The sequence below is a fragment of the Fistularia commersonii genome, chromosome 20 (genome assembly GCF_037954325.1).
Source record: "Fistularia commersonii isolate RoL2024-O1a breed Wild chromosome 20, RoL_Fcom_v1.0, whole genome shotgun sequence".
NCBI lineage: Eukaryota > Metazoa > Chordata > Actinopteri > Syngnathiformes > Fistulariidae > Fistularia > Fistularia commersonii.
In genome coordinates this window covers 4251190-4270037 of record NC_141303.1, presented here as the reverse complement: position 1 = coordinate 4270037, position 18848 = coordinate 4251190, and the positions used below count along the sequence as shown (strand labels likewise).

The following is an 18848-nucleotide window of genomic DNA, read 5'->3' as shown; positions in this document are numbered from 1 at the left end:
ATGTTCAGCCTTAGTACCAGACATGCTGCTCCCCTGGTTTAAATCTACACGGTACATAATTGAATGATATTGCTCATTGAAGTTTACAATGATCAGACAAAGGAGGGCCATGGTGTGGATGATGGAAGAGCGCAAGCAGGAGTGTTTAAAAAGTGTCAAATGGAGCAAGGGGACAGGTGGAAGGAGGAGGGGATGAATTGGGATCAGAAGTGGGGAGGGGCAGATGAAGAAGCAGGGCAATCTCATTGACCTCTGACTAATCGACTTGCAGCTATGTGTGTGTCGCTGCCATCTCCAAGCACATGGCCAGGTCATCCTGTGAGGATGAATACAGCCCAACACAATGGTCTCAAGACTGACCTACTACCTTCACCTCAGGTAAACAAGAGCGTAAGAATGTCTGTGTTTGCCGTAGTTATGTGGATTAGTTCATGTGCAACACTTGAAGGCGGGCATGACTGCATTTCCAAGTCATAAACAGTGTTACTTGCTGTTTGGATGATTTTATTTTGCACTTGAATCTTTTGAAAAGATGACTGAGCCATAACAATTATTAACCATACCTATACATATTCTACAGCATATACCTTGCAATGTATGTAAATGGCACTTGGATGCAGAAGTTTTTGGACTTAATATTTTGAAAAGGTGGTTTGTTATTTAAAAGTACATGTTATTCAGAAATACATGTCAAGAGTGGAAACAGACTGAGCTTCACTGAACACATGTATCGTCTGAAATGCAAATCTTTAGTCCGAATGTCCAAAACACATCTCAGTTTATTTCGGTTTTGGAGGCGTGTCATATACAACGCGAGATGTGTTTCTATTGGTTAGCCTCGAATATTGTCCTTCAGAAAAAAGTGGCATTTTTTAATCCAATTGAATTTTAAGCATGCTAAAGGGAACCGTTTTATTACATCATACAGTCTGGGACTCCACTTCTGCCGCGTCACATTATTTGAAAATAGTTTCGCCTCTCAGCCCGTGTATTGAAAGTGTTGCGTCCTCAACTCCATTCATTCCAATAACAAAGTCATTTTACGAATATTAACCAATAAAATGCAACAATAATAAGCATGTGAACGCTTTCACGCAGCTGATTGGTCAGGGCCGTCCTGAGACACGGAAGAACCGGAAGATCAATCACATACACTGTTTGGTTAGCAAATTTCGTCAGGTGCGTTTGGTTTCGGGGGGTTGTAGATTTCGAAAGTTTAGTGCTATGGTCCAATTGCAGGTTCATTTTATATCAGGGTTTCATTAACCGGACGGCATTACATCTGGTACCACCTCCCCTCGACACAAGAGGACGCTGTTCTCCCTGAAACTTTTCCCCGCCGTGTCAGCCAATCCCAGTGTCGTGCTGTATCTGAAATCCAGCCCGTCCTGCCTTCCTGCCCTGCCTTCCTGACAGACTGACAAGTTAAAGTGAAAGACGAGAACAAGGAGGAGGCGGAGGAAAGAGGAGAGTTTTTGTGTCAGAATGAGTCGACAAGATAGTCCGGCGATGGAAGGCAGGGGCAGATAAACGGACAGAGCTGCGGGTATCCGGCCAGAGTGCGTTCTGTTCATCAGCATTTTGGGAAGAGAAACATGAGTCGACAGCAGCTGCAGTCCCAGGGAGTGGTGTTAACGGGTTACCACAGCAACGCAGAACTCTTGCCTAGAAGTGGACCCTGTGGCCCGGACCAGGAACCCAACATGGCCAGATCGTTAGTATCTGCGAGTGTGTGTGTGTGAGTGTGTTTTGCAATTCATGATGAGTTAATAATCGGGCAGTAGTGCGTGTGCATGTGTGGACCAAAGGTCACAGTGTTATTTTCTACTCGTCTGTCTTCAAGAGCAGCTCAAACCCAAGATGCTTCAGTGTGTTAAGCTGTGCAGCTGGTTACATCCAGATGTAACCTAATTTCACTGTTTAGTGCACATAAGCAACCTTTACTTCCGGGGCTGTAACTCCACCCTTTGCCTCAGGTTATGCTTTTTCCATTGCTGCCTAATCGGCATTTTAACCTTGCCTTGTTATATTTGATCAGATTGACAGAATACTCTCCCGTCCCAGCAAAGGTGTTTTTAGTGGAATGATACTTAAATAGATGGCTTGAAAACATTTGTAATAGTCTCTTAAATAATCAAGTCATCAGGAAAACATGAAAAAAAATCTTTCAAAATTGGCAAACCTATGAAAGCATTTGTAATAGTCTCTTAAATAATCAAGTCATCAACAAAACGTTAAAAAAAATCTTTCACAAATTGGAAAATATATGACTAAGCTTAAAATGACGTAGAATCGCCAAACTACTTTTTAGAAATGACAGAAAAGTCTGTAAACATCCCTTTTTTCTGTAAAATTTAATTCATAATGAAGAGAAAGTTGAAAGCCAGACAATCATCAAGAAGTTAAACAGATAGCTTACACTGGGAGCTTACAGGGAAAAAAAAACAAACTGAAATGGCCTACAATTTTACAAGAAACAGGAAATATTCTGTTATGGAATTTGTCAGTGAATGGGTTTCAAACTAACTTCTGCTTGTGAAAGAGTTTTGAATGGAGCCTTGTTTACTCTTATGAAATGTGCTATATTACTCCACGTTGTTCATTCAGTCAATACTGAGTCTTACAATACTGTTAGTTATATCCTGTCAAGATGAATTTTTAGCGTTGTTCCTATTTATATGTTATTGTTTGCCTTGCAAACAATGAGGAAAGGGCCCATCCTGAGACTGGAGCCATTATTTCAAAATATGCTGCTCTAGGGGATCCAGTGACTAGGAACTAAACTCTGGGAATCAGCACAGTTACTCTCTTTAATTCATAACAGTGTTGTCTTGTTTGTTTCGCGTGGTGCAGCCAGCTGTTTGTATGCCATGCCATCAACAATGGTGGTGAGCTAAAGTCCCAGCTGGAGGACAATACAACACATCAGCTCTTGAGCATTTGTGTGGATATACACCATATGTGTGTGTGTGTGTGTGCGTATGTGTGTGTGTGTGTGTGTGTGTGTGTGTGTGTGTGTGTGTGTGTGTGTGTGTGTGTGTGTGTGTGTGTGTGTGTGTGTGTGTGTGTGTGTGTTTGTGTGTTCCAGATGGCTTGATCCGGCTAGCAAGGAAAAAAACAGCATCAAGTTACAGTCTGCCGTTGTCACAGCAGTGCGTGCCCTGTCTGCTTTGACTTGTTAGTTTGTGGTAATTTTCTCCATGATCAAGAAATGTCACACAGCCAGTGCCTGACAAGTTCATAATAAATGTCCTGCAACTCAGATCTCATAAATCATTTCAATGTTTACATCTGGATATGTACCAGCATCTGTTCATCATTAATGTAATAAGGCTAGTTAATATCTCAAGTTTCTTCTTTTTTCATCAGAAAAGTCACTTCTGAGTTGGGGACAATATCATTTATCAATAACGAATTAAAACAACACACTATCTTGTAAACGTCGAGAAAATACCTCAGAAATTTCCTGACATTTACAGTAGAGTTGTGTAAAGATCAGCAAGATGTTAGTAGGTAGTTGGGGAAAAAAACAGCAAAGATAGCTCAAAAAACTTGGACTATTTCTTCAAACATTCACGTAGACCTACCCGGTAAAGATGACCACAAAAAACAGAGGTTGGTGGACAAACATGGATCAGTTTGATGAACTTTCAAACCTCTGAGCTGAAATTGAGTGCTGTGCAGGAAATGGCATATGCAAAGAGGAAGAGCAGCTAAGGAAAGAATCACTTCATAGCAGACAAGAAAGATTTGTAATAAAACCTTTCAAATGAAGGCTTTTACCCTGTGGCTGTGTGAAGGCAGGGCTGATAAACATTTTACTCTAGAACAGCTTCAAACTTATGATGAGTCTCTTTGTTTCAAGTTACTTTTTCACCCTCCCACAAAGAAAAAGGCTGTTCTTTCACTGCAATTTCCTGTATGCTTAAGTTTATTTTACAAATGAGGAAGAGTGAGAACCTGAATATATATGTTTTGCTTTCAAAGAAATAACCTCATTTGATGAATCGGCTGGATGTCAGAAAACAGTTGTTCTGAGCACATATAACATTGTTCTTTCATTTAAGAATATATGGACCAATTGATTGATTGGCTTTAAAACTGAATAATTTGCAGGAGAATCTATTCTGAAAGTGACCTGCTGTTCAGTACAAAATGATTTACATCAACTGCACCTTACCCGACCATTGCAAAAACTCTTTTTACATCAGTGCATTAGCATGTATTTCATACAAACTATTAATTTTAGCTGAGCACTTTTCCACTTTTTGTTGTTTCCTCCATCAAAAAAAATGTTTGTACCCTCGGCTCCAAATGTTTGGAAAAACAGGACCCCAAGCCAGAGAGACTAATGCGTAAGACAAATACAAGGGCCCTTAAAAGGAATCCAGCTTTCAGAATAATGATTTATAATGAAAAGGGTTGTCGACGCTGAGGCAGATCATTCATTCAACCACTATGTCATTGTGTGTGTTTGTGAGAGAGAGAGGTTGACAATGAGAGAGACTGTTCCCTTGGAGGGCAGCTGGCACCTGTTGATCTGAGTGGGAATAACACACACTTTTCATCCCCCCTTCTCATTCCCCTTCATTCCCCCATTTCGGCCACAATGGTCCTGCTGTTTATTTTGGTTATATATAACAAGGATTCCCAGGGGTCAACGGTTATTAGTTATTCTTAATGAAAAAATGAAGTTTACCAATTATTTCAAGACATAAATTAAAGAAATTCAGTCCAAATTGTTCCACAAGAAACAAAAAAGTAGTTATGTCAGTTGAAATTTGCATGTTTGTTTAGATCAGTAAATCCATACCTCAGTCAGCTATCTCTGATGATGGTGGTGAGTATTTTTATGATTTCTGCCCTATTTATTTCAGCTAATATTTACTTCTGTGTTTTCTCCACATGTAATAGTGTTGATGCACTTTTGCGTCATGTGAATATCTGTGGTTGCAAACGTTTAATCAGCCTCCGTATTACAGTGATAAGAGATGCAATACAATAGGAATAGCTGATATATCAACCATTAAGGGAAAAAAAAAAGCGATGTTCACGATCCTTTTCCATCTTCAATTCAAGAGTATGGACTGGTGTGAAATTTGTCAAAAGGGAAGAGTCATCAGCATGAATCCAATGTACAAACTAACTTTACACATTGGTTTACTAGTTATATAAACACATTTTATAAGTAAGCTTTTAAAAGCAAACCAACTCTGTAGCTTAGTTGTGAACTCATTGCTGGAAGCTGCAGTTTCCTTCTGTCCCTGTTTGCAGCTCACTGTGCTTTTCAAGGCGTTTCTCCACACATTGCAGATAAAAGGTGTGAGGTACAAAGAGTAGAACAATAACAAGCTGCTGTTCCTCTCTAAGGTCATTTGTGTATCTTTTTACGAACGTGTGCTGGAGAGAGAATGTTTGTCTTGCTAAAAAGGTCAGCCCACTTGACTTCTATGAAAGGCTACAGTGCCACGTGTTTTGGTGCAATTGTATATTCAAGTTTAAATAGTTACCAGACTTTTCAATAATGAGCTTGGGAAACCAATAATTATAGCAATCCACCAAAATTCTAAACATTTTCAAGATGACTTGAAGCACCTCATAGGCCAGAAGAAGTAGGAAAACTTAAAACAGTCCTTTCAGGCCTTCCACGCATTGTCTGGTTGATTGAAAACTCCCAGACATCGGTTTGAGGCCGTCTGAGCTTTTCAAAATCATTAGTTTGACACTTAATTTGCCCATTTGATTCGATGGAACTCCATCCAAAGTACTTAAACCCATTGGGCTTACATCCATCGTGGACAAATTTTGATTTGATTTGTGTTTCTATTGGTTTGAACTGTATTATGTTTTTTTGTTAATAAACAACCTAAATCTACCCAACCTTTAAATACTAGCAACTGAAATATCTAGTAATAATACCTTTGTTGAGGTAAAGCCGTTGAAAACAAGGAAAACTTTGACTCTACATATCATTTATACACTTCTTTTTAAAAGAATATATAAATGCTGTAACTACAGCTGGCTCACCTAAAATGAGTCTAAAGAGTGCCTAAACCCAACATATCATGAAATAAAATGATATAGGAGCTCATCAGGTTCAGTTAACCAATGTAATATGATCAATGATATTTGAAATGGTGTAAGTTGCATATAGTGACCATGTCTTAGTCATAGCACAGACCAGAGCACAAAGTTTGCATCTGATATACCATCCATAGAATAAAAGTCCAGACCAAAGCAGTGAGTTGTTCCATCATTGTGAAATTATGATATGTGTGCATGTATATTTGTGTTTGCTAAGCTATGATTTATGATTGGGTCAACTTTTCTGTTTTGACTGTAGTTGTTGATGATAGTAAATGATTAACATGTTCTTGCAGGTTCAAATGCTTCCTTGGTAAACAAATCTGTCCATTTATCTAAAGCGAAGAACATTTTTCTCATTCCTTACTGATGAAAACATTTTTGTAGGGTCTCGTAAATTTGGTCCTGTCCAAGCAACAGGGTGTCATAGAGTCTAGCTGTGTGTGTTGTCTTTAAGTCAATGCAGACAGGACAGGACAAGTAGAAATGCGATGTTGCCAGAAAAAGGGTGCAAGCTACACAAGAAGACCATCACACTTAGAGGAAGAAGAATCTAGGTTGGGTTGTTGATGTAGGCAGATCATGATATTCAGTTCACTTTTCAACACTGATAAAGATTTCAACTTATGAAAAGTATTGCCGTAAGATATAGCATGTGTGTTTGTGGCAGAAACTCTTGGAATGTGACCCTGGCTCAGCATGGAGCCTCACTGTAATGCTCCATTGATAATTCCAAATTAATTACTTCAGCACTTTGGTCTGACTTTTTCATTTACTTCATGTAATCCAACTTCAGTTGCTGAATGCAATGATTGAACATGGAGCCTGCTGACTTTGTTCCCAAAATGGTTAGTTTTCCAAATGAAATATATTACTAACTGCAGCTCAGCAGATCAATCATTTATTTGTACGAGAAATTTTCTAAGACAACTTAACACTTGGTTGATTACGATTATTGATTGAAACATTATTGCCAACTCCCACCACGGATCTAACCTTTTTTTTAATAGATTTATCATCTATACTTGACTTACTTTCATAACATCTTGTTCAAGGTCGTCATTTAATCTGTTTTTCCTTTGAATCACAACCTCATCAAGTTATTGATGCATTATCTCTTTATATCAAGTTAAAAGTATAGACATTTAAATGTACTGAAAGTATAGAATATAATTTCTTTAATTGCCAATATACTGTCTAATTTAAGTTGCCAAACCATTACTTTTTTGTTGCCTGTTCATTTCCTATTTGTTGTTGTGGGAGGCTTTTATTGAAGGAATTTCTTTGATAATCAAAGTTGATGGTTAAAAGTTGGGGTTAAGGTGCCCTCACAAGACAATTTTGGTTGGATTATCTAAGTAATGCCTTGAAGGACGCTCGCTTGGACTTGAGAATGAACTGATAACATTTTGACTAGACATGATCCTGGCCTTAACTTTTAAAATGTGCACTCTAATTAGCACAAAGGTCAAATAAGGGGAACTGATGGAGTGATTAAGTTTTATATTTCAGTCAAAGTTCAGTCAAAGTTGGTGTGACATCATTTAATTCCACAAAAGCACTCTTCCTAGCCTTCATTCAATGCCTTAGTAACAACTCGAGGGACTAATAATGACATCTGTTTCACACTGAGGGCTTAAGTTATTTTACAGTCTGCGGGACATAATCCATGTTGTAAGTCTGGACAAACATGAATATAAACTGCAAGCGGAAGTATACAATATTCACAAATACTTGAAATCTGCAACTAGATAGAGATTTTCAAACACAAGCTTAGTGATCACAGGACTGCTACATGCATTTGAAAATCATGGATTATTTTCAAAGTTTATATACACCCTCAAAAAAAATAATAATCCAGGAAGCATTCTTGTTCATTTTGGCAGTCAAACTAAAATGATAAACCTCAGGATAATTGTGTGTTTGTTTTGCTGTGACTATGCATGCTTCCACAAAGCTCACATCCACAACAGAAACTGAATTAAGCAATTTCTAACCACACCAACTGTAATGATTCACTCAGATTCAGTTACTTAACACTTAAGATGTGTCAGCGAAAGTGCAGCTGTATGAAGCTAATTTTAGTCCCTGCTGAGGTTTTCCTCACAGGTGGTTGTCTGTCTCCTGGCCATCAAATTAAAGGCGTTATTTGTTTTCAAAACCCCCCCTTGGAAGTGTTTCAACTAGAACCCCCCTCATATTTTAACATAATTTAACAGGGATACTTTAATTAGAGTCACTGCCGTTAGGCACCTGCAATAACTTCTCTGTTAAATAAGGGGCAAAGTCCATAGCTACAATAGAAACTGCCTCAGTAAGTATTCTGTTCTTGATCAGGTCCTGCATGAAATTCCCCATATCTTGATCGACAGTACTACTTTTATCATTGCTTTTCCGGTCTGTTTTATAAGGTGTTGATTTTTTTTTTTTTTTTTTTGCCATGTGATCCAGCCATCTTTGACCTTTTGTTTCCTGTGTGTTTGATTTAAATCTGCAGAACTGGCCAGTACACTGTCCAACAGAACCACTGCACACATCACCGAAGTATATCTGAGACCCCCAGCGCCGAACTGTCATCGCTTCCAAACCCGAGCACCTTGACGGCTCCCGGGTCTCAACTTTCCTCCAGCCCTAATCTCGGCTCCAGTCCCAGACACAGTCCTAACACCAGGTCCAGACCCCGCCCACCATGTGAACGCTGCAGCTCTCAGGTAGGCTGTGAATGAGGACATGTTGCACCTGCACCTACCTTATATATGAGATCAGGTTTCTTTAAAAACTTACTAGTGTAATTATGAAGTTAACAAACAGTCTGGCTTGTACCAGAGTCCAATGACAATGAAACTTCATAATCATACTCTTTCGCTTCTTTTTCTAACATAGTATATCTGCCATCTGTTTCAATAAAATATAATCACCTCTACATTTGGATACATTTTTTTATCTAGACAAACAAGCACTTACACAAGTCTAGTCCCCTCATTCAATAGAAATAGAAGTGAGTTGAATAGTACGGCTTGTAAGAGAGAATAAAAGAAACATCCTGAGATTCCTGTCTAAACTTACAACCATGCAAGCTATTAGTTAGTTGGTAATACAAAATAAATTGCATAGAAATTACATCAAACTGACTGTGAGCTGCTGTTTTTTTTGCTGCTAATTAGTAGCAATAGCATTAATAAAACCTTAAAGTTTCAAGTTATTCTTAAATGTCTGGTGTGCGATTTTGTAGGACTCTCTGGACGAGCTGGAGATGGACGACTACTGGAAGGAATTGGAGAATATCACGTCCTCTAGAGAGGGAGGAGCAGGGAGGGGAGAAGGTGATGTGCAAGAGGAGGAGCAGCAAAAAGTCCCAGAGGGTACGACCCATCACATCCTTGGACAGACCTAAATATTCCAAGCGTTTCTACCTCTTTTCTTGCATCCTGTCTCCATGTTGTTTTTCCATATTTGTTTGTTCATCGACTTAAACTTTTCTACTTTCACATGAGATATGGAACAAATGGACAGATGCAGTAAAGCCTATAAAAGTATCAAATCAGTAAGTCAGCCCCGATTGTCTTCCTAAGGTAGCTGGTGAAGCTTTTTGAAGCATTTTTACATATTATCAGGCGAACATCCGAGAGGAATCACATGTTTAAGTGGTTTCCACTGTTGATTAACGGCATCTTTGTTTTCTTCAGACTGAGCCAAATCTCCATTAAGGAATCAAATTCACTAAGGAAGATAAACATTATTTCCTCAAATAATCATCATTTTTCTTCTTTGCAGATTTGCCCCTTTTAATTTGCTAAATGTGATAATCTCAGAGACGGTCTGTCTTTGTTTCTCATACATCTGTGTCTTAGGAAAATTGGAAAGATTTTCCCACCAATTCATTAGCTCTGCCATGTTTCATTTTTATATTTTTACATACAGCGATCACAATACCATGTTATGGATTTTATCTATTCATCTGTTCGGGTCCCTTCATACTGGCTTTTGTGCTGGAGGAATGCAATTCTACACTGTCAGTGAGCCTAATTTAATTTGTTAAAGACTGACTATTGTTCTTTGGTGCAAACAAAGACTTCCTGAATGTCTATCCACCTCCATATTTGTTCTCCAACTTCCCTTTCCTGCACCTGCAGAAATGACTGTCTCTCAAAAAGGCCTCTGTCCTGTTGTTTTCTCTGTGCCATGTTTTTTTTTCTGAAATACATTTTAAATATGTAAAATATTTGTCAATCATTTTAGTTTTCACCTCCATTTGTCCTTTCAGAAGGGGAACAGGAGGAGGCGTGGCTCATGGAGGCAGGGCTCGCACGTTTGTTTGATGATTCATTGGCAGCTGACCAGGATCAGGTGTGAATCATGTCACAGAGTTCTAGTTAATCAGTCTCATATTTGCAGTTCACTTCAAAATATGAAAGAACACCATCACTGATTGCCTTTATCTATGTAAGTATGTTCTTTTGGTCGTCCAACAGGAAGTGGACAGCGATGTTTTCTTGTCTACACTGACCAGAACCCAGGCAGCCGCTGTAGAACGTCGCGTTACATCATTACAACAGACACTGTTACGGCGACGCAATCGACAACACGTTCCTGATGTTCGGGATATATTCAGACCCCCCGAAAAGGTTGAGACACAAACATACGCTAAGATACATTTGTGGGATTGTCTCTCATTGGGGTTTCTGCAAATCCTGAAAAATTAAATTTCCAAATGCAGTCCATTTTAACTTGGGCATCACCAGCGTTAAAAAGGTTTAATCTCCGAGATCCAGTTTGCTTAAACAGTTGGAGCTCTGACAATAAAATGAAAAACTACATATATACGCACAAAAATGTACTCCGATAAGATTTTATGTATTTGTTTTTTTTTTACTTTTTTCAAGATTTTTTTAATCGCATTGCGTCACAGAATCTCAGTGGGCATGAATTATAAGGCACAAAAAACAAAACAAGCAAGAAAAAAAAACTCAATAAGTTAACTTCCAACCACAACAAACATATTTCTTTTTACCACAAAAGGAAGTGGTTGCTCGTGACTTAGTTTGTGTTTATTGCTACTTCTCCAGTCTGATGAAATTTTCCCATTTTATTATTTTTTTTACTTTGTAAACATATAGCATTCTTCTTCTGCAAACAGTTATTTTTAAATGTCACAGGAATTTAACAGATTCGGTAGCTGTGTTAGTTCCTCGAACTGCTCTAGTCAGCAGAACAAGCTTTTTTGCATGAAATCACATTTTTTACTTGGGCACAGTTTATCCACTTATTAACAGACAGGATAATATTTAACGTGAAAAAATGTACCAGGGAACCGGAGAAGTCTGTTCTGTCGGAATTTGTCAGTGGTTGAACGTTACTCTATGTGGTGTGCAGTAATGTCATGGTGATGGTTTGTCTGCTGCAGGACAGAGAGCCACGGAAACTCAAAGGGGGAAATGAAAATGGACAAAACGATGTCAGTTCTGCTGGTATGAGCCACAACTCGCAGAGACACATAAATGCATGACTCAGCAAGGAAAATGACAAACATGTTAAAATAAGCTTAAGCCAAGTGAATCATTTTGAGAATCAAACCCATTTGTTTCATACAAACATTACAAAATTACATTACAAAACCCAACTTTTAAAAACCCACACTTGAGAAATATATGACAGTTTATCCAACCTCCAATTTGATCAAAGAACAAAAACTAGATGGGATACTCAAGGCATTTCTGTTTCTCTTAGCTGCAGAAATTCAAACACTGCATCATTTAACATCACATTAATTGTGTATCCCTTTATATATACAACTGTATTCTTCTCACATAAACACATTTTTATTGTGTTATTGTAGCTGTAACTTCTTCTCTTTGTTTTGACAGAAGTTGAAACAGTAATGAATGACGAAGTCGCATTTTCAGAGCAGGCGCTCAGTTACAAGGACAGTCACCAACGGTTAATGGTCTCCACCAGCCTGAACTCACCTGATGAAAAATTACCAGTGAGTCACGATAACATGCATATATAGATGCACGTCACTGTCTTTGTGGTAATGAAATTGGTGTAGCCTGAGTAAAGTTTTCTCTTACTTCCAATATCCTCATACTTGTTGTTCTTCTAGTTCCACAATGTGTCTTAATTAGTTTTGGTTGTGTTGCATTATTCTTTTTATTTAGGGCGATAGGTTTGAAAATACTTTAATTGCACCATTCAAATGCACCCGTAAACAATGGATAATCTTAAACCAAACATTTAGTAGGATGTAGTGAAATGTGCAATTTTTCCGTCATCCCGTAAATTGAAGGTTTGTATTACATTTCCTCAGACAGCGAAACACTGTGATGGAAAAGCGTGTAGGTCTGTGACGACACTTAGAGGCCAAAGATAGTATAGCAGCTTCAACTTGAGCGTCCACTTTTGATGCAGCTTCACATTAAACAAAACTGATTCACATTCATGACATTTAAAGCTTCAGTCAAACCATCTCCTCTTGACATGTTAGTTTATTTTTCTATATATTCTGCTTTATTATGACTATGCACTCCTAAGTTCTTTAAAGGTGTCATTAAATTTCTGATTGAAAATTATTCTTCATTGTGTCTCGGTAATGAAGATGATTAAGTTTGTAACTGTTTGAGCTTGGTCGTTCGTTTCAGTAGATATCTGATTCAAAATGAATCTTGATCAAAATGGAAGAAACTGCGCCCTTTCTTTCTCAATGTTTCCTGTAATGTATAATGTTTCTGTCAGTGACAGAAATATTTTTTTGATTCCATCTCCTTTTTGTGTTTCCCTTTTAGAACTTCACATTTCTCCAAGATAAAACGGGTCAGACCAGAGTAAGAGATCTCTCTCTTCCTGATATGAAAAAGGTAATTTGTTGAGGGCAGAAGCACTGCTAAGTAAAATAGAAGGCAAAATGCAAACATTTAAAGCTTGAGTCAATTTTGAGAGTTTGCTTTTTGATATTTTCTTTCCGTTGGTCACAAAGGAAAGCCAAAGAAGCCCAAACAGCAAATATAATGACATGAGTTCTTGAAAAATGATCTCACAAACATCTCTCACTATTACAAATTAGTTGTTTCTTATCCTTACAGCGTGAAATCTACAGTGCCACTCTTACTCTTTTTGAGTTACATTATTTTTATGTGTGATGATATTTTATTGCATGATAATGATTTTCAAAGTACCCTCAGTAAAAATGTTTTAATTATATATGGCAAAAAATGTATAAAAAAACCAACAATAAAAACACAGTTATCAATTATTCTAAATTTCTGTACTGAAAATGTTGTCTAAATACTTAATCTCATCATTCCTATTACACATATTTGAATTGAAATTTAGAAGAGCAAGAAGTATGTCCAGAATCTCCATGTCTTTTCAATCTGTGTGTTTTTACTTTCTCTCAGGTTCGCAGACTTGCGCTGGTCGAGATGACAGCCCTTTTTGACACCGCTGGAATAGACTTGAAGGCAAACAAAGCTGTCAAACTAAAAACCAAAGGTACATGCATCCAATACATGCAGTTTAATAACATGAACATCTAAGCAGCGATGGCTGCTCTATATATGCATACAAGCATAGATATACAGAAACATAAATTTAAATGAAGAGATTGTCTGGGGTGAACCTACTTAGTTAATAATGGACTTGAAAATTCTCCGATGTTTGTCTATGTCTTTGTGTAGAAAGCGGCCTATTTGGTGTCCCCCTTCCCATTTTATTGGAGCAGGACCAGAGGAGAGTTCCTGGCACCAAAGTTCCATGCATACTTCAGAGGGTGAGAAGTACAGCTATACCCAGAGGTTTCTGTGTCCATTTCAAATTTTCACATAAAACAGTCCCAAGTAAAAAAAAAAAAAAGGATCAATATGTTAACTTTTAAAATATCCTGATGAAACAGTTATTTTTCATTTCAAATTGAACAGAATTTCACTGATGTGGAAATTATGTTGTTCATGAGGGGAGAAAAGGACTGTTGGAAGGATCTTCTGCGTCGATCCATTGACCAATCTGATCTTGGTTTCGGCCTTAAACATTCTTTTTGTGAAGTTTTTGCCTCTCTGTCTCACCTCTAGCTCATTTGTCATATTGAAGAGGCAGGTTTAGACACAGAAGGCTTGCTTCGGATCCCCGGTGCTGCTACTAGAGTCAAGGTGGGAAATAGTTTAATTCTTCAATCTGTCATCCTGCAATAAAGCTCTGTGACCAGAATGCATTTTGCATTTGTAAAACTAGCTCTTGACCTTGTGTAACATGCTTGTCTGTGTATCTGTCCCAATTTCAGGCATTGTGTAAGGACCTTGAGTCATCTTTCTATGACGGAGGGTTTCCATGGCAGCAGCTGAAACAGCATGATGCAGCTAGCCTTTTGAAGCTGTTCATCCGGGAGTTACCGCATCCCTTACTAACTGTGGAGTACCTCAACGCTTTCATTGGCGTCAATAGTACGTGTATTTCCTGTCCTCTAAGGTCAATTTAAATGTATTTTACCCCACAAGAGCTTGACTGACGTGTGTTCACAGAGCTGCCCACGAAGAAGCAGCAGCTGCAGGCTTTGAACCTGCTGGTTCTTTTGTTACCTGAAGCGAATCGTGACAGTTTAAAGGTACTCTGGAGAGAAACTACATTTAAATGCTCAACTTCAAGATGTGCGGGGTTTCCCGTCACTAATGCATTTCCATATCGCTATTTTAAAGTACATCTCTGCTTCATTCTTTAGGCATTAGTGGAATTTTTCCAGCGAGTGATTGACCATCAGGCCAAGAACAAAATGACCCTCAACAATGTTTCTGTTGTCATGGCACCCAACATCTTCATGTTTAAAGGCTGCCGATCCAAGGTTACGGAACAACAGGAGTTCTCCATGGCAACAAGCACCGCCAACATTGTTCGGCTGCTGATTAGATACCAGAATCTTCTTTGGACGGTATGAATATAAGAAAGCCTACTGTCTTATTTGTTATATGTATCCAGGTTGATAAAAATATCAGAGAAATTTATGCTAGCATGAAAAAAGTCACAATTTTTACAAATACATATTTTTATCCAGCCTATCAAAAATTAGATAATTGTTGAAAAAAAGGTTATAACATAACATTTTTTTGATTACAGTTGCAAAGTAAGTGTTAACTGTTGCCCATGAAAGCACTTAAATCTGTGTGTATGTGTCTCTTTATCTCAACTAGATTCCCAAGTTCATTCTGACCCAGGTCAGACAGCAAAACATGGAGAATCAAAGAAAACAAAATAAAGAGAGAGCTGTACGAAAGTTGCTGAAGAAGATCACAACAGACAAACCGTCTGACAAAACTGTGTCTGAGGTATATCTTCAAAAGATTATTTAAATAAACAAAAACACTAACCTATAATTGTACCACAGAGAAAATAGCGTTGTATGATATAATTCAGATTTCATGTCATTTTCAATCAAAATATCTCAGCTTGTGCTTGAAACCAGGCCCTAAAAAGAAAGAAATAATTAAGATTTGTTATAATAACAAATCTCTGCTAAACCACTGGATTAAGAGAACGTGCCGTATTTTGGATGATCTGCTCTCAGGGAGAAAATGTTGCAAATGCTTAATTTCTGAATGACTGGGTCAAGGAGTTTGTGTAATTCATAAAATGGCATTATCACCATTGGTAATATTACAACATGTTTTTTATTGTTTACTTACAGTCAGACTGACCACAATCATTCAAGGTTAAGCCATCATTTACCAAAATAAGTTTAAAACAACTCAAAAATAATAACGCACCAATAAAAGTGCCTGAAATATACCAAAACATGACGACAGTAACAATTTCAAAAACATTACAAAAAACTTTTTTATAGATAAATTATCAAATAAAGATGAGATACTCTTCTGTCGTGTGTGTGTGTGCGCGCGTGTGTGTGTGTGTGTCTGTGTGTAAAAAAAGTACAAGTACCACCTATTTTAATTACTATTTTAAATGAAACCTTGTGTAAAAAGTCTACATTTTAAATTTTGTAAGTGTTAGAGGAAATATAATAAGATGCTAACTCATTTGACCACCTAACCTAAATAAAAAAAAAATCACACTTTGCCTACAGCTTAATTGTCGGTTAAGACTGCTTACATAGATAGGATGCTAAATTCTCTCTTCCTTTTCTGTCTGTGTTCACGTTCAGGAGAGTTCCCAGGGATTTATTCGTGTGCAGGCGCCACAGTTCAGCAAAGTTTCCATGGCTGTTCAGCTTACTGAAGAGTTACAGGCTGCAGATGTATTGATGCGCTTTCTCAGCCAAGACAGGTTATTTATACTCTTATCCCTTTATACTCAACATAAAGTCTGTTTGTATTTCCTTTTTCAAATACACATTCTTTTTGTGTCCCATACCCTGTTTACTTGTCTTCCCAGCTCAGTGGCGCTTAAACGAGATGAATTGTGTCTCTATGAGATTGGTGGAAACATCAGTAAGTCTGTCTGCTGTGTAGAGGAACAAACACTGTAGTCATTTCTAATGTTTTAATTGTATATATGAATAAAATGTGCAGGACGCAAGAGCGGCACCATTTAAAATTCAAAAAGAATCCCACCTATCACTCCATCACAGTTTTTGACACTATATCCCTTGTGTCTACGTGTCCCCTGTCTGTCCAGAGGAGAGATGTCTACATGGGGAGACCTACATGAAAGACCTCTTCCAGCTCAACCCCACAGCAGAATGGGTCATCAAGGCTGTGCAGTGATAGACTTCTCCATTATTCTTCCCCACTGGAGGCTGCTGACCTGCTCCATATTTTCTGCACGGTTTCATCTAGATCAGAGCGGCTGTTTCAGGTGTTTGGATGTCCTGACCTGATTTCGGAACCATATTTAAATGTATTGCTTTTGGTTAGTCCTATGGTCAAAATGACCACCCCTAAATTGAAATATATCACTTTTAGTTAAAAAAAACTAAAATGATTGCGTCTGTAAGACAAGTAGAAAAGAATATGGGGTATTAAGAAAAAAAAATCAAAACACCCCAACTTAAGCTATATGTTTATATCTTTTGTTAGTAGTCAAAGCGATGAAGGTAAGAAGAGAACTATTTTTATCCTTATCTTCATGAACATCGGTTCAAGCAGAGGACTGAGTAATGAGGTCTGTTTGATACTGCACTCGAGACACAGTACCATGATTCATAATATTCCATTACATATTAATATTTAATTATGACATTTGCATAGTGTGATTGCCACTTATCCGCGGGTTATTTGTCAAAATGACTGCCTTTATGTGGTGATTTTCTACCTTGATGGTACTGGACAAGATTAATATCAGTTGTCTTTCACCTCCTCCCACTGATTCACAAACCACTAGCACACATGCACATCCTGAGCCACAGGATTCACTCAAGTGATAGAGAGCGGGAGAACATGAATCACCTACAGAAGATTAATAAATGTCAAGTTTTCATCACAATTTCAAGACTGCTAGCTTAATATATGTTCTAATGAAATTTAATTTATGATAAAACTTAATGTGAGACTTTCTTTAAGGACTTCTGTTAAACTAGGACAGAGCATCTTTTGGGAGTTTGACCCTGAGTGAGACCCTTTGAGTATTGAGGCAATGACCTGCTACTGTGTTGTGTTTTGCTTTGTTTCATGTTGGGAAAGATTCCTAGTGTGGCAGAGCTGAGCAGTGAGCATCAACTATCTGAAACTGGCCAAAAAATGCACCAATTTTGTGATTACTGACCACTATGCTTTTGAATACATTGATAAAACAAAACTGAGTCACTGACTACGGTAACTTATGAAACAATGTCGTACGCCTTTAAGTAGAACCCAGTGAAGTTCATGTTGTCAAACAAATATTTTGACATTCATGTGTATTGCAAACAAAATGGAATTCATTGAATAAGTTGCCTTACAAGTTTCACACCAAAGACCTGATTGTTTTAGATTTAGAGTAGACTGTTATTTGATTATTTAAGGATAATGAACTCATAAATGGGCTTTTTAAATTATGGACTCCACAGGATGCAATGCAAATATATAAAGGCACATTTATATTTTGATTCCAGTTTGTGTGTTGGCTAGATTACTGTGTGTGTTTGTTTATTTGTGTGTGTGTGTGTGTGTTTGTGTGTGTATGTGTGTGTGTGTATATATATATATATATACACGATGCCCGCACCCACCTCCCCTGCCCCCGGGCAGACGCCTGTCGCTCCTTCCTCGTCGGGTAAGCTCGACGCAGACGAGATACGTATGAACGACAAAGGCTTTTGTCTGACGACTGGCCCCCGCGACTCTGTGATGCAGTACCGGTCGAGCTCGGGGTCGCTCGCCTGGGTCACTTTCTCGAGTCCTGCTCGCCTATGTCTTTGGATCAGCGGGGGGCGAGCTGCGCCGAGCTGGAACGCGCCTTCCACGAGCGTCTGATAGAACTGAAAGGAGAGGACCGAGTCGGCGCTCTCTACGACTCGGTCCTCGCCGACAAAGGGGAGGAGCGGCGCGACGAAGGGGGCGCCGGGGATGATGATAATGATGATGATGAGGGGGAGGAATCGGGGGTTGTCGGGGGGCCTTTAAGGGAGGGTCGTGACGGAGTGTTTAGCCGAGGCGCCAACGGTCCGTCAGCCGCTCTGACCGGACCGAGGCGAGTGCGCCTGCTGCGCGCCATCCTCTTTGAGCTGTTCGCGCCCGGGGAGTTCGAGGAGGAGGTGCCTCACGAGCCTGGCAAGGAGCCCTCGCACATGGTGTTCCTGTACGTGGCGCACATGCTCGCGGAGACGTTCGTGTCGAGCATGCCCGAGA

General features: G+C 38.7%; 1 protein-coding gene across 2 annotated transcripts; it reads left to right on the top strand.

Annotated features, from left to right (window-relative positions):
• The first annotated feature begins 305 nt into the window (after window positions 1–305).
• On the top strand, window positions 306–17505 carry arhgap18 (Rho GTPase activating protein 18). 2 transcript variants are annotated; one of them, XM_086167129.1, is made up of 18 exons: window positions 306–378; window positions 8582–8795; window positions 9317–9446; window positions 10349–10431; window positions 10557–10709; window positions 11489–11552; window positions 11949–12067; window positions 12867–12938; window positions 13479–13572; window positions 13758–13849; window positions 14148–14225; window positions 14357–14516; window positions 14595–14677; window positions 14792–14998; window positions 15258–15392; window positions 16226–16347; window positions 16456–16511; window positions 16699–17505. In XM_086167129.1, the coding sequence occupies exons 1-18, from the start codon at window positions 344–346 to the stop codon at window positions 16785–16787; spliced, it is 1986 nt and encodes a 661-aa protein (XP_086023255.1). In that variant the 5' UTR covers window positions 306–343; the 3' UTR covers window positions 16788–17505. The 2 variants fall into 2 exon arrangements, with proteins under 2 accessions (XP_086023255.1, XP_086023254.1); XM_086167128.1 differs by lacking the exon at window positions 306–378 and adding an exon at window positions 1440–1714.
• Window positions 17506–18848: the final 1343 nt, after the last annotated feature.

Bases quoted from the DNA above. Each gene is read 5' to 3' on its own strand.
- arhgap18 (XM_086167128.1), top strand. From the start codon at position 1,596: ATGAGTCGACAGCAGCTGCAGTCCCAGGGAGTGGTGTTAACGGGTTAC. The intron at 11,553-11,948 runs GTATGAGCCACA...TTGTTTTGACAG, and splicing joins AAACGATGTCAGTTCTGCTG to AAGTTGAAACAGTAATGAAT. The intron at 13,850-14,147 runs GTGAGAAGTACA...TCTCACCTCTAG, and splicing joins TTCCATGCATACTTCAGAGG to CTCATTTGTCATATTGAAGA.